Source organism: Bombyx mandarina, chromosome A1 (genome assembly GCF_030267445.1).
Source record: "Bombyx mandarina strain Sakado chromosome A1, ASM3026744v2".
NCBI lineage: Eukaryota > Metazoa > Arthropoda > Insecta > Lepidoptera > Bombycidae > Bombyx > Bombyx mandarina.
This window is the reverse complement of record NC_143234.1, coordinates 22,515,944-22,532,339: the sequence shown is the minus strand read 5'-3', so window position 1 is coordinate 22,532,339 and position 16,396 is coordinate 22,515,944. Positions and strand designations below refer to the sequence as shown.

The 16,396-nt window shown below is 40.3% G+C and overlaps 1 protein-coding gene across 3 annotated transcripts in view; it reads left to right on the top strand.

The window, feature by feature from the left end:
* RhoGAP102A (Rho GTPase activating protein at 102A) overlaps nucleotides 1-16,396 on the top strand; it is an 84,407-nt gene that overhangs the window by 23,987 nt on the left and 44,024 nt on the right. For all 3 annotated transcript variants that reach the window (XM_028181146.2, XM_089739437.1, XM_028181144.2), the window contains exon 3: nucleotides 11,983-12,099. In XM_028181146.2, the coding sequence (XP_028036947.2) occupies nucleotides 11,983-12,099 (117 nt within the window). The remainder of the gene's footprint in view (nucleotides 1-11,982; nucleotides 12,100-16,396) is intronic.

Sequence of the window (16,396 nt, the reverse complement as noted above, 5' to 3'; positions counted from 1 at the left end):
CTGCGGAGTTCCCCAAGGATCCATATTGGGGCCACTTTTATTCCTAATTTATATTAATAATATACAGACAGTCGCACTACATGGTGATCTAACACTGTATGCTGATGACACGTGCTTATTTTACTACGGACACTCCATTCACGATGTATTATCCAAAGCCCAGCAGGACCTAGATTTATTATACAATTGGTTTCAGTACAATTTGCTGACTATAAATGCAGCTAAGACTTCTTACGTAATCTTTAAACCTAAAAATAAAATTATTCAGGATTTTGCACCGCTTACTATAAATGGCGAAAAATTACGAAATAGTAACGAAGAAAAATACTTAGGATTAACTATAGACAGCGGCTTGACGTGGAAAGCACACATTCAACATATCCAAAATAAATTGTCGTGTTTAACAGGATCTTTGCGCGGGACCGCCCAGTGTTTTCCTCGTCGAGTCTCTCTCATGATCTACAATTCGTTGGTTAAACCTCATCTTCAATATCTGATTGAGGTATGGGGTAGCACTGCTGACACGAACTTAAAGGAATTGCAGCGAACACAAAATAAAATAATCAAATTATTATTCCACTACGATTACTTGACACCCACCACAAAAGTCTATAGTGAAACCAAACTTATGTCTGTAAAACAACTGTATACCTATAGCACTTGTTTACTAATAAGAAAAATATTACACAAGGAGATACATTCTAAATTGACGTTTACTAAAAAAAAAGGAACTTCAAAACTATCGTAATCGAAATGCCGAAAACTTAATCACTACCAGATCTAGAACTAACTATGGACAACGAAATATATCATCTGAGGGTGTCAAACTGTATAATATGCTGCCTTTAGATTTAAAAAATATCAAGTCATTGAATGTATTTAAAAATAAATGTAATGATTATATAAGAAAAAATGTTCCCATAATATAGTTTCTAAGATAAATTTGTTAATAATAATAATATCCATTTATTTCAGACAGTTACATTAATGGAAATGATAGTATTGTTACTTAAGCCTACGTTAATAACTAAAAATACTAAATTCAATTTAAAGTAATTACCCAATTCCATTAATTTAATTTCATTTATTTAACAATAACTTCATATTTATACCTAAATATAAACAGGAAAGAAATATAATAAACAATGAAATGAAAAAACAACGAAATTAACAACCTGCAAACATTTAACCAATGCCACATCCATGCGAACTAGCTCCTTGTGGCGCCAATATCTACCCGCCACCGAGCGGCCGGCCGGCTGGTCGAGGCGATCTGCTGTGGTAATCTACCCTGTTTATACATTTTAAGAAAATAATAATCTTTATAGTTTTTGTTAAATGAATTGTTTATAGCATAGCGTCGCATGTTGGTACTGTAAATTATTGTCATGTACTGCACGATCTGAAGTAATTGTAACTATTTTAATGTTCTCATTTAAGTGAATCTATGTAATTCTTTTGAGAATAAAGAATATCTTTAACCCGAAAAGATAAGACGTTCGGTGCATTCGTGTTGAAGCGATGCACCGGTGTTCGAATCCCGCAGGCGGGTACCAATTTTTCTAATGAAATACGTACTTAACAAATGTTCACGATTGACTTCCACGGTGAAGGAATAACATCGTGTAATAAAAGTGAAACCCGCAAAATTATAATTTGCGTAATTACTGGTGGTAGGACCTGTTGTGAGTCCGCGCGGGTAGGTACCACCGCCCTGCCTATTTCTGCCGTGAAGCAGTAATGCGTTTCGGTTTGAAGGGTGGGGCAGCCGTTGTAACTATACTGAGACCTTACAACTTATATTTCAAGGTGGGTGGCGCATTTACGTTGTAGATGTCTATGGGCTCCAGTAACCACTTAACACCAGGTGGTCCGTGAGCTCGTCCACCCATCCAAGCAATAAAAAAAGAGTTATACAACGAGAACTGAGTAACGACTATGTAAAGTCTGAGACCGTTAATCTAAAAATAATAGAGATGTTTGTTTGACAAACTAAACAAACACAGTTGTGCATTAAGATGACAAGAGATGCAATTATGAATAACGAAATGCCTCGTTGATTTTGCCTGTTTGATGAACAACCTTCATCAGATAGAAACCGCAAAATTATAATTTGCGTAATCACTGGTGGTAGGACCTCTTGGGAGTCCGCACGGGTAGGTACCACCACCCCGCCTATTTCCGCCGTGAAGCAGTAATGCGTTTCGGTTCGAAGGGTGGGGTAGCCGTTGTAACTATACTGAGACCTTAGAACTTGTATCTCGAGGTGGGTGACGCATTTACGCTGTAGATGTCTATGGGCTCCAGTAACCACTTAACACCAGGTGGGCTGTGAGCTCGTCTATCCATCTAAGCAATAAAAAAAAAAAGATATCATAAAACCTAACATTATCATAAACAGTTTCTTAAATCCGTCTGGCAAGTCACATATATCTCATCCAAACGACGGACAAATAGACGAACGAACTGCCAAAACAATAAACACGGACTAATGTACTTTCGTTTCGCGAGCTATGTCGAAGTAGATTCTAAAATTTAAGCTCTGTAGCTTTTCCTTGAAAACAAGTGAAGCTATGCTGAAGGCGATCGCCAAATCATTGGAATACGCTTAGTAGTTCCAAAGGGAGTCGCCTGAGCTGAGTCCTTGTATAAGCCACACCCCAACCTGTTTAATGGGAACAAATGCATTCCCGATCCTGCGGACAGCATGGAAAGCAGTCGACGTCGCACCAAAACACTTCATTTCGGATCCTCCCGATCCACTAACGGTGCTTTTAGGTACCTCAAGCACCGGTCATCGTTCTCACCGAACCCGTCGCTTACGACGAAGGGCTCGACGAGTAAAATTAACCCTCAGATACAGCCCACTGAGTTTCTCGCCGGATCTTCTCAGTGGGTCGCGTTTCCGATCCTGTGGTAGATTCTGCGAAGCACGGGTCTTGCCAGGGTTCGCGTTAACAACGTCGTCAGGTTTGAGCCCCGTGAGCTCACCTACTACTTAAGGCTACGCTGATATAGCCTCTCAAGGCTCTCAGCTTAAGTAGGAAAAAAAAAAGTGAACAAATGTCCTGGCCAAACACTACTCAACTATCGCGAGAAACAAAAATCTATCAATCGTTAACGCCACTCTCTTTGAAACCAGTGGTACCAACAAAAAATATACGAAAGTTAAATTCAATCGCATGAACGGCGCGCGAACACACTCGTACTAATGATGAACAAACAAACAAAACTGTGTGGAGCATCGTAATATTGATTTTAGGATTTAGATTCATTTTACGTGTTGCATTTACTCTTTTGTTTCGCCGCGGACCTTTTTCTAGTCAAGGTGGATTGATACTTGTTTTTCAAAATGCTTTATTCTTAGATGTTATCCCTTCATCGCGGAATTCTTACGTGAACAAGTACTAGCTAGGTAGGTATATATTTACATAATTATTTAAATACATACATATATTTACTTAGATGAATTGGTGCTTGATTCCACAATTGTTGGGACGTATTTATTTATTTAATTAGTCGTGCCAACAAAATGATCACCAATACAGAACATCAACGAATTGACAAGAATTGGTACGTGAAAGATGTAACCCAAATTATAGTTATAAGCTACAGTGAAATATTTTCCGAATTCACTTAATTGAAATAGGATTCCATAGAATTTTTACAAAAAAAAAACATATGTAAATTGCAATCAAAAGCTTAGAAGCGTCTGTAGACTCAAGTGTGCGGGTCTAAGCCGTGAATGGATCGTTGTATAATAATATACAATTACTTGACAGTTACCGACATACCTCATGTGTCAAGAAAAATATACTCCTCCTCCTTTAGATCTAACACTAGGAGCAGACTTAGGGACTCCGGTAACCGTGCAACTTCCCCCCGATTTTCTCGCTGGATCTTTTCAGTGGAACGCTATTCCGATTCGGTAGTAGATTCATTCGCGAAGCAGCTGAACTTGAGTTGTTAGGTCTCACCCGGAAGCGCTCGGGTAGCTATTAGCAAATCCCACCCCTCCTGGCTGAGCCTTTACTGGCCCACCTGTCCTGGTGAAACTGGAAAGGCCACCGGGCCAACAGTAATGCTAAGTTGTAAAAAAAAACACATTGTGATATATAAGCGCTTCGGGAACCACTCAACGCCCTGTGGGTTCTGACCTCCATCCGTATACTGCAGAAAATCATTAACAAAACGGACACGAGAAATTTTACATACAACAAAATGAATGTTATCGATTCATTCTACATAATTATGTTGTCACATTGTTATGTGGAACCGAGTATCGCGTATTTCGAATGTCGGAACGTATTTATAGGTATAAGCGAGCCGGCGATGTATCGTTGTGCTCTGAAATGCACTGTCTGATCGTTGCGAAGCTTTAAAATAGCTTTTTTGTGTCTTAAAATAAATTAAAGTTTTACGAATAGCTGGTACGTACCTACCGACAAAAACAAGTCATCACTAGGAAGTACAATTACAGAACAACGAATACTCGTACCATGGTCGTTCCAAAATCAGATTGCGATGGAGGATTTAAAAGTAAAAGAGTCGTTTTTCGAAGTGATTACAATCTTACATCGTAACAGCGTGACTGCCTTTACACTTCACTAACCCATAGACACAGCCCACTGAGTTTCTCGCCGGATCTTCTCAGTGGGTCGCGTTTCCGATCCGGTGGTAGATTCTGCGAAGCAGTGCTCTTGCTAGGGCCAGTGTTAGCAACACACCCGGTTTGCCCCGTGAGCTCACCTACACGTCAAGGAGAAGCTGATATAGCCTCTCAAGGCTATCAGCATAGGTAGGAAAAAAAAACCACTTCACTATTAATTACCAAAGAGCATAAAACGGATTATTAAATTAAGTATATAGGTATATAGCTATATTGCTCCCTTCTCCGAAATGTGATTGAACAGCCCCATAAAAGGGAAAACTTTAGCTGGTACTGAATGTAATTAGTTTTTCACCCATGTGGAACTTTAAGCCGCGTGGGCCCAGACATGTCCCCACCAATGGGGTAAAGGGTAGCCCCTATTCATTGTCAGGGTCCAAACCACTTCCATACCGAATTTCGACAAAATCGGTTCAGTTGTTTGCGCTCTTATTCACCAATACCATGGAATGTCAAAGTCAAATTAATAAAGATAATCTGGATGTACGGTTAATAAATTTTCTGTAAAGCGTTCCCAACACGATATAGCCACGATGACTTTATGATTCGAAATCGCACAACGGACGATAATATGGTTAAAATAAGCGGGAAATTAAACCGTGAAACTAACTACCTTCTGATCACAAACACCGAATCGTATTGAAAGAATGAGCAAATCATTTTCTGCGAGCCTTTATCAAATGAATTCCACGTGAACGACACAGACACGTGTGGTCTGTGTCCTCTGAAATTGAATTACGAGAATAAAACATGACTCAGAAGTTACGAGACCCGAAAAAAAAACATTTTTGCGTAATAACACGGAACGCGCTTGTCCGAAATATAAAAGCAAATATGTGACAATGTACATAATTAGCGCAATAAATCAGAATGCCTCTGCCTATTAAATTAACGCAATAATGGTCTTTGCGATCAGAGAGTTGAGACACGCTTGAAGTGTTACGAGATATTCGTGCAACAAAATCAATGGCAAGAGACCGCAATGGACAGCGAAAGGCTTTTGATGTTGTTTTGATGTTTCAGTTGTAATTGCGCACAATCAGAATCACATTCTACGATTCACAGAGGCATTATACAATCGCATGCTGTTACAGAGACCTGTCGCCATTTCACCCAACCAGCGTTTATTCGGTTTGCTACGTCCCGGTCTATGTTGCCGTTGTTCTGGAGTATAGAGCCGTGGTACTTGAAGTCTGAGCAGACTGGCAGGGATACACCAACTAAGGCGATTTTTTAACCCTTTTAAACTCTTTTAAACCTTTAAAACATTTCATTAATTGTCTTAAACTTTTACCAATATACCTGTGCAAAATTTCAATGACTAAATAAGCAACTCATTACAGTGTCGGCTCGACTGGACAATGCGACCTTCGAAATGACAAACGAACAGCCACTGGTATTTCTATAAATCAAAAGACAAGAATTAATTTTCTTTTCTTTTATTTTCGCGAGCCGTAGCAATTTAAACTATTTAGATTGCTTTTACGGCTTAATCTGGCATTTATGACTGACTTACTGACACGGTGGTGCAGTAGATAGCGGCTCTGATTGTTGCGCCAAGGGTCGTGGGTTCGATTCCCACATGGGGGCAAACATTGTGTGATAACAGATTTGTTTGCTCTTTGCCTGGGTGTTCATTATCTACATATTTATATATTTAAACATACATAAATATGTTTATCAGTCTCTGATACCCATAACACAAGGAATCCTAAATTGAGGCAGGATGACCGCGCGTGATTTGTTCCCATTTATTTATTTAATGTAATTTTGTTATTAAATTCATTTATTAATGTCATTATAAATTATTTCTAAACGTGTCGTCCGTGACCATGAAAACTGTAAGTATTCGTGTCAACGTCGAAATATAACGACAATAAAAAAAATCAAGATTAAAGCGTAAAAATAGTTTCTAATTATCGAACCGATTACAAACCGAAACGCACCACTGTTTCACTGCAGAAATAGGCGGGCGGTGGTACCCGTGGGGACTCACAAGAGGTACCACCAGTAAATGCTTGAATTTGCAGTAAAATCCGATAAGCTCATACCAAGCCAACCCTTTCGCTCTAATACGCATTTTAAAAAAAACCTGTCTTATCTCTCATTGCTTTTCTGTCATGCGAATATACGGCCCGTTTGACGATGTGTGATAACTGATGCTCATAGAAATTAGAAAAGTTCAGGATTCCTCCGGACTTCCGGATATCGTTTCAAGGAAAATATGTAGTAAGCTTCGAAAAGCCCTTCCGGGAGATCCAGAGAAAGATGGTATGAATCTAAAATAAGGGCTGCGGATGGTGCTGCGAGGTCAGGTTTCGGCATAATGGGCTGATTAATTAGTGCCGTAGGTTCGTACCCCAAGGTCAATGCGGGAAATCTACGTCATTTTGGATAATCCCGATCCACTAACGGTGCTTTTAGGTATCTCAAGCACCGGTCACCGTTTTCGTCGAAGCCCTTACTTGCGACGAAGGGCTCGACAAGTAAATTAACCCACAGACACAGCCCACTGAGTTTCGCGCCGGATCTTCTCAGTGGGTCGCGTTTCCGATCCGGTGGTAGATTCTGCGAAGCACGGCTCTTACTAGGGTTCGTGTTAGCAACGGCGTCAGGTTTAAGCCCCGTGAGCTCACCTACAAACGTTAGGGCGAAGCTGAAATAGCCTCTCAAGGCTATCAGCATAGGTAAAAAAAAAGCCACATCACGCCTAAATGTTTCGCACGCTCCCAAGGCAATATTTTTTCAAACTCAGCCCAATGTCACATAAACGCCAGATGATTTTCTATTAATATGAAATACGCGCAAAAAATATTAAAACGAAACTCGTAAAATTAGAACATCCCCGACAGTTACTGCTCCGGTACTAGTCGAAGCGGAAACCGGCCATGTCCGAGTACCCATTAAAACACATGCTTCTACGAATTATAAGAACAGCAAACATATAAATATGTACAACTGGCGGCCCGCTCCGGCTTCGATCGGGTCTTTAACAAAAATTTCAAAATAAAAAATTATAATACACACACACACATTAACCCTTATATTTGCGTCAGGTTCCTAAAAATAGAAAATTATAAAGGTAGTTTCAATAATTATTGTTTATTACTTTAATGAACTTTTTTTTTCATTTTAATAATATTTGCTTTTATCAATGTTTTCAATTATTATTTTTCTAATTTTCGTAACATTGTTGGAGTTTTAGTAAGGATCCCTAATTTATTTTAAAAAAGAATGTATCCTGTGTCACTCGGGAATAGTGTAGCTTCCAAACAGTGAAAGAATTTTTTCTAATCGGTTCAGTAGTTTCGGAGCCTATTCAATACAAACAAACAAACAAATCTTTCCTCTTTATAATATTAGTATAAATTAGTATAGATATATATTTTTTTACAATTTTTAAAATCCATAAAACGCTCTCCCCGTAGATCGTGTTAAATGAAATCTTCGTCAACATTAAAGACGTAATATAAAACATATTAAAACTACTTACTGTCTTCGGGACTCCTTGAGAAGATGAAATACATTTCATAGTGTGCGTTTTATCTGACGACTGATGATTAAAAGCTGACGAAAGTAATGAATTCTGAGTGGGTCAACGCTAAATCATAAATATCAAGGCCACCGGAACGCCAAACGCACGGTACGTTCATTTTTTATTGCCCTTGTAGATAGATGAGCATACGGCCCATCTGATGCTGAGTGGTCACCGTTGCTCATGGATATCAGCAATGCCAGAGCCAGAGCCAAGCCGCTGCCTACGGTTAAACAGCCGTAGGGTGGTACAACCCATAATTTGCTCAAAGCATAACAGATAGTGTTACATATGAAAAAAACAAATATTATTTGGCATATTGAAGACATGGATGGAGTGTGTGAATGACGATATGAGAGAGAGAGAACTGAATGCTGAGATGACGGCTGATAGAAGAGAATGGAAGAGAAAAAATAGCTGTGTCGACCCCACCTAGTGGGATAAGGTGGAGAAAAAGAAGAAGAAGATTTGTTTGTGATGCGACCTACTTTGTCAGTACACAGGCAGGTACTAAGCTGCGTCATTTTGCCCGACGAAACCTTGACCCATTGAAGGATCGCACGGTTGTACCACAATGTAATTGAAACCTGGATCTTATGGCTCAAAGCGAGGGTCGTTATTCGTTTGGCCATATATTTCTTTTTTATTGCCTTTGTAGGCAGACGAGCATACGGCCCACCTGATGGTAAGTGGTCACCATCGCTCATGGACGTCAGCAATGCCAGGGGCAGAGCCAAGCCGCTGCCTACCATAAAGTACTCTCCGCAAGCCTCGTTTGAAGAAGGACATGTCATAGCGCTCGGGAAACACCGTGGAGGGGAGTTCATTCCAAAGCCGGATGGTGCGTGGCAAAAAAGATCTTTGGAAACGCACTGTCGATGAACGCAGCAGTTCCAGATAATATGGATGAACTCTGCTCCGATGACGGGAGGTGCGATGATAAAAAGGAGATGAGGAGATCATCTCGAATAATTCCTCAGAGTATTCCCCATGGACCATATGGTATAAAACACAGAGAGAACCGAAGTCCCTCCGTAGACCCAGAGGTTCCAAGTGATCCGCGAGAGCGGGGCTATCGACCATCCGAACAGCCCGTTTCTGTATGGAGTCAAATGGAAGTAGCTGGTGTTTGGGTATGCTGTTAAAATCTGAGAAATAACACGGCTCAGCTTGATTAGCTCAGCGTGGGCAGCTCACAAGATAAACAAGCTTACAATTATAATTATTCAGAATGTAAATAATAATTTTAGAACGTGATTAACAGTCGAGGTTACGGAAGCTTTGAAGCTCAATTAAATTTAATATTTCCTTTGAGTAATATTCACGGCACACTCTCAAATTTGTTCTATGAAATAAATTAGATTCGTATTTCTGTGTTTATTTATTTGTTTAACATTATTCTTTTTTGTATACTGTGATCTGTTTTTAGAGATTTTGAAGTGAAACTTCTAATGCAACTTCCAAACAAGGTTGCGTTAAACGTTTAACGCTACCGTGGAATAGAAAGAGATAGAGCGAGAGTGATGATGATGATGATGATGATGATGAATGCATGGCACTCGAACGCATGCGGGTAGTATACCTTTTACAGTTACAAGTTCCGAAGATACAGCAATCGTGCTGCGTTTCGTTTAGCTACCAAACTTCGACATATATTTATTTTTCTATCTATAATTTAAAAAAATAAATGTTGTAGATGTCGCATCTCTTATACACAGCATTCCCTATTAGAAGAGCAATCTGATTTAAGGGTGAAAAATGAAGAAATCCATAATATCACACAGCGAAAAAGAAGTTTCACTTCATTCACGTACACCAAGTTGTACGCGCTTTGTTTTAATAATAACAATGTCACAGGCGGTTCATGCACAATGTCTTGTGACATATCCATGTCAGTTAGTCTATAACAAATCTTGAGGTACTCTTCGTCTAAATCTTCTTGTAGTCATTCGGTTTTGGTCCTTTAGATGGTAAGCAAGGTTATTTGGGTAGTATTAGTACTCCTTCACTGTAGGTTTTAGTCGTATGAATCACTTTATCATTCACTTTTCTTATAATAAATACTTTACCCACCAAATTGATCTCCGAATCAAATAATAGTTTACGGACCAAAAGACTGTCCACAAGCATTTTTTTATCTCGGGAAAACAGCAGCGCGTTCCGTTCTTACTGAATTACAAAGTTAACGCCATTGAATCCGCGGGGACGTTTATTACGTAGTAAAGATTAATATGACAGCTTCAATGACAAGGACGCGTGTACTCTAAAGCGAATTATAGCTCGTAAAATTAACGTCTACAAATCTCGTCACCAGAACGAAAACCCCGCTTTTTTCACAGATCGCTAATCACAGATTAGTGTGTAGTTTTTATCGTTATATAACAGACATAATTTTTTTGGTTAACATTAATTTGCTTATCGAAATTTTGTGCTCAAAATAATTGTGACGATATACTTATTTATTGCATCAAACTCTAAATCCATTTTTCGACTCTGATGTTGAGAAGTATTAGATTTATTTGATCATTAGCGTCATGTGCAAATGTTGTATTGCCTCTGCAAGGTCTGGTAGGTCTAGGAGGTCTTGTTTACAAGCCAGTATTGGTTCGTACTGCCTTAGTACCTTGCAATTTCTCTAAAGGTTAGCAGTGTTTTTTTTTTTTTTTTTTTATTGCCTTTGTAGGCAGACGAGCGTACGGCCCACCTGATGGTAAGTGGTTACCGTCGCCCATGGACTTCAGCAATGCCAGGAGCAGAGCCAAGGCGTTGCCTACTGCTTAATACTCTCCACAAGCCTCGTTTGAAGAAGGACATGTCATAGCGTTCGGGAAACACCGTGGAGGGGAGCTCATTCCATAGCCGGATGGTACGTGTCAAAAAAGACCTCTGGAAACGCACTGTGGATGACCGCAGTGGCTCCAGGTAGTATGGATGAACTCTACTCCGGTGGCGGGCGGTGCGATGGTAAAAAGTGTCATTGACGTTGTCTATGGATGTGTGGCGCGATCTCTTTTGCACGTCTTATAAAAGAGAAACGCGTAGTCATCTGAAGGTTTTACTTAATTAAAATAAAATAAAGGTATTATTATTAGATAGAAAAGTTTTTGGTGAGAATTACGAGGAGACGCTGGAAATACTAATCCCCCGTCTGGTAAATTGATTTTTACTGCAGACCTTAAATGGTGGAATAGACGTTATTTTTCTTTTGTTATTCACTAGACAGTGTGACCGTGCTCAAGGCCCACCACGTGTGGTGCGATGTGGTGGTGATGAGACGTCAAGGTTTCAAATTGATTATATAATCGCTTTAATGTCATTGGAACCCGAATAGCGTAGTAGGAATATACATTGCGCGCTCTGTTTGGCACATAATTAAATCGATCATCTTCCTTATTTTTATAAAGGACCCTAAAGGTTGGTGGCGCATTTACGTTGTAGATGTCTATGGGCTCCAGTAACCACTTAACTCCAGGTGGGCTGTGAGCTCGTCCACCCATCTAAGCAATAAAAAAAAAAAAGTATATATAGTAGATATGTAGGTAGATTATTTCAAGGAAAGATAAATAACCTATATACCGACTGCAGTGCCATCCGCCGGGCTGATTTGTGAATCTAAGCCATCCAGGATGCCACCCAAACGCATACAAAAAAAAAACATTCAAATAGGTCCAGCCGTTTAGGAGGAGTTCAGTGACAAACATACGCACAGAAGATATATATATCTATATAAAGATAATCAAGAAAAAAACGTTCTTATGATCGTGTTTATCTGTTGTAGACAACACCGTAGTGACGACGACAAAGCCGAAGAGACGGACGTACATGCTGAAGAAGAAAGCGCTCACGACCGGCTTCTTCGACCAAAGTCGGACCAAGGACGCCGACAAGGATAAAGGTTGGTGCGCATAATTTTAGAATCTAGCAATATAAAGATGGGTGGTGGCTTTTACATTGTGATATAGGCTGCGGGGACCGCTTAACATCAGGTGGCCCGTGAATTCGTTTACCGCCCAAGCGATAAAATATCCGCTACAGGAATCTTATGGGACAACATGTCATGTGCAATGCTTCATATTCCGGCAATTCGTACCATCTTAAGTGGTGGGTGCGGAAGTTCCCCACTACGAATTAAGCACTTTGTTTATATGGCATATTTGTTAAAGGATGAGCAGCGGATAGTTTTTTTTTATTACTTAGATGGGTGGACGTGTTCACAGCCTACCTGGCGACATCTACAACGTAAATGCACTACCCACGTTGAGATATAAGTTCTAAGGTCTCAGTATAGTTACAATGGCTGTCCCGCCCTTCAAACCGAAACGCATTGCTGCTTCACGGTACAAATAGGTGGGGTGGTGAGGTATCACCGTGCAGACTCACAAGAGGTCCAAACACCAGTAAGTAGTACAGAAATTGTAAATTGTAAAAGGCAGTGTTGGAGTCCGCTACGGTATTCGTAGATGAACCAGTCCAATAGAAAACCGAGCGCCAAGGTATAATTATAAAATTAGTCTAAAATTTATTGATTAATCTATTTTTATATCTCTCGCACATGCGCACAGGCAAAGACAAAGCAGTTAACATTTTTTTCTGCTCTATATGTCGACGAGTTTTCTTTTCTTTTTTTTTGTTTATCAACTAACAAGCGATATCAGTGACAAATAAAAATAGAAATAGTTATTTTTGCTTTACAAGTCAAAATGAAACTGGAAAGAATGTATGATGCATATAATGAATTTCAATGGGTCAGCGTATAACGAAAATTCGACAGCAGGGCGCGCAATAGTTCATTAAAACGTCCTTACCATTGTTAATTGCCATTGCTTAAGGTCGCAAGAGCTAAACATGAGGTAAATCGAGAACTATTCTTTCTTCGCTGCTTTCAATAGCAAATGAATATTATTTTGCGTTTGTACTGAGGAACTCATTAATTGCTTCATTTCGGGCCGGTTTTTTGGGAAAAACATTAAACGGGAATTTAGTATTGTTGAAAATTCCTCTTTAATATACCTTTCAAAGCGGAATGAACGTTACGTGCTCAACATAAATATGTAATGTGGTAGCACAAAGCCGTGCAATATTGAAGCATCCTATCAGTGAGTAATTTTACGCGAAACAGGCCTGCGTTCCTATTTAAAGATTAAATATTAGTTATGTATTAGAGTTGGTGTCTGGTCACGTTCTGGAGGCTTTTGACTTCGACAACAGTTCCACAGTCTTTTCGTTGCCATTTGTAGAGGCTACGGCTTTTCGTAGACGGCTACAAGTCCGTAGCATACCTCATATGGTAAATATAGTATTCTATAGCCATAGCAAGCTTAGCAGGTCTACGTGGGCTACGTAGCGTCGTAGCTTGCTTTCTGTGCTTTCTTTTATTCATTTTCTTTCTTTTATTACTGATACAAACAAACAGGATAAAAATGACTTTACGATAGGTAAAGGTCACGACATCTCGAACTAAAAATTTCAGTTCAGACCAAGAAGCAATTTAAATGCGAAATTGACCCACTGAGAAGACCCGGCCAAAAACTCAACAATCGACAATTTACTCATCGAGCCCTTCGTCGCAAGCGACGGGTTTGACGAGAACGGTGATCGGTGCTTGGGGTACCTAAACGGATCGTTAGTGGATCGGGAGGATCCGAAATGACGTGCTTAGGGCGACGTCAACTATTTACCATTCGGTCCGCAGGATCGGGTATGTAGTTACCGGCGGTCACGACAAGAGGGTTTCCGTTTCGTGCCGTTTTCTCGAAATGGCGCACTGATGCCGACTGAAGATACTTACTGATGGTGTCAAGCTCCATAACATCACGGAGGTCTACGTTTCTCACACACCACGGTGCTCTGACGGCAATCCTGCAAAAACGCGATGGAATGATTTGAAGGGGTTTTAAATTAGGGCGGGCCGCGTGAGCGAACACTACACTTGCATAGATCATAACTGGACGTATGCAAGCTTTGTAGATTGTCACCTTATTAGGGAGGGACAATTTAGTTCTCTTGCAAGTTATCGGATAGAGGCTATAAGGCCCCAATGTGAGCAGCTAGCACCAGAACTAGCACTAGTGGTAAACTCCAGACCACATATCACTAGATGTCATCATAACCGCAGCACGAATTCCGGCTCTCGTCTTTAGATCTCAATGTTACAATTCCGTTGCCATAACGAGTGTTCTGATCTGGACTGCTTTACGACAGAAATTGACAAGTAATACCAACCGTGTCCATAACACACCATAAACCAGGTGAGCGGGAAGCATAAGTAGCGCTTAAAAGTCGGAGCTTCACACCCAGACTTTACGTAAAAAATCCAGACAGGTTTCTATCATTCAAACCTAACACAATGAAAAGCGAACATAGCAAACTGTATTTGAATTAGAAAAAACAAATCGCACAATCAAGGTATCCAATAAACATTTGATTCGGTTCTATTATAACACAGGAACGTGTGTTTGAAGATTAATCACGCGCTTACCTAGAACAATGTAATCAATTTAAATCGGTATTTGCGAGATAAAAGACGATGGGTTGCAGATGCGGCTGCGTGTAGCTTCAGACACGCGCTTCTGGGAGGAGTGTGTGTCTTAAATTGTTTTTTTTTTATTTTTATTTTTTTATTGCTTTGATGGTTGGACGAGCTCACAGCCCACCTGGTGTTAAGTGGTAAATGGAGCCCATAGACATCTTTTTGACCCCATAGACAGATTTTTATTTTTATTTTTATAACTAACCCACAAAATGACAAAATTAAATACACTATCGATAACGCTTATCGAAAACAATAATGCCCATCACTATGTCCGTCCATAAGGCTCGTGAGAGAGCGAAATATTCGCTTCACCGCTCCGATTATTTATGACCCAAACTGCACGGACAAAATAATTCTACTATAGTATAGAAGGTAAGACGTCCGGTGCATTCGTATCAAGCGATGCCACGGTGCTCGAATCCCACAGGCAGTGTACCAGTTTTGCTAATGAAATACGTACTTAACAAATGTTCACGATTGACTTCCACGGTGAAGAAATAACATCATGTAATAAAAATCAAATCCGCAAAATTATAATTTGCGTAATTACTGGGGGTAGAGCTTCTTATGAGCCCGCACGGGTAGGTACCGCCGCCCTGCCTATTTCTGTCGTGACGCAGTAATGCGTATCAGTTTGAAGGGCGGGGCAACCATTGTTCTTTAAAACTGAGACTTAAAACTCATGTCTAAAAGTGGGCAGCAGCATCTACGTTGTAGATGTCTATGGGCTCCGGTAACCACTTAACGTTCACCGATCGAAGCCATAATTAAAAAGTTATAAAGTTATTGTATCGTCATTGTCATCGGGCCGTAACGCGCGCGCAGATTGTCAAGGTCATGGGACGTTTTGACATTAGCGAAAATTACGTTCAAAAATTTCGTTACACACAAAACAAAACGCACGTGTATTTATACGAAGCTAATAAAAGCGCATTAAAAATCACTTGAAATACTTTACGTCAATTTAAAGATCTAAACATAATTTGTAAGACAATCATGTATATATTATCATACCGCGAAATTCACATAAATCGCTCAATAACGGACAATACCAATAATTCCACGTCTCTAGTTAGGAGTTCTACGATCAATCGAGTGTAAACACTTCGATACATGCAATGAACTATACAAAATATAACTCAAATCGTTTCAGCTCTAACACTAGGAGCCGGCTTAGGAACTTCGGTAATCATGCTCGTCGAACTCGGCAAGGTGGTTCGTGAGGAACGTTGACCTACACGACGACCTGAGCCTCGAATCAATCCGGAAATACATGAAGTCAGCGTCGGAACGGTACTTCGATAAGGCTATGACGCATAGCCTTATCGTTGCTGCCGCTGACTACTCCCTGAATCCTGATCACGCAGGAGCCAGTCGCCGTCGTCACCCTAGACACGTTCTTACGGATCCATCAGATCCAATATCCTTTGCATTAGACGCCTTCAGCTCTAACACTAGGAGCAGGCTTAGGGACCCCGGTAACCGTACTCGTCGAACTCGACAAAGAGTTCCACGTGCAACCCAACCTAAGCATCAGCCTGCTGAGTTTCTCGCCGGATCGTCTCAGCGGGTCGGGATTCCGATCCGGTAGTAGAATCATTCGCGAAGCAGCTGCTCTCGAGTTAGGTCTCCTTCGGAGGTGCTCGGGCAGCTGTTAGCA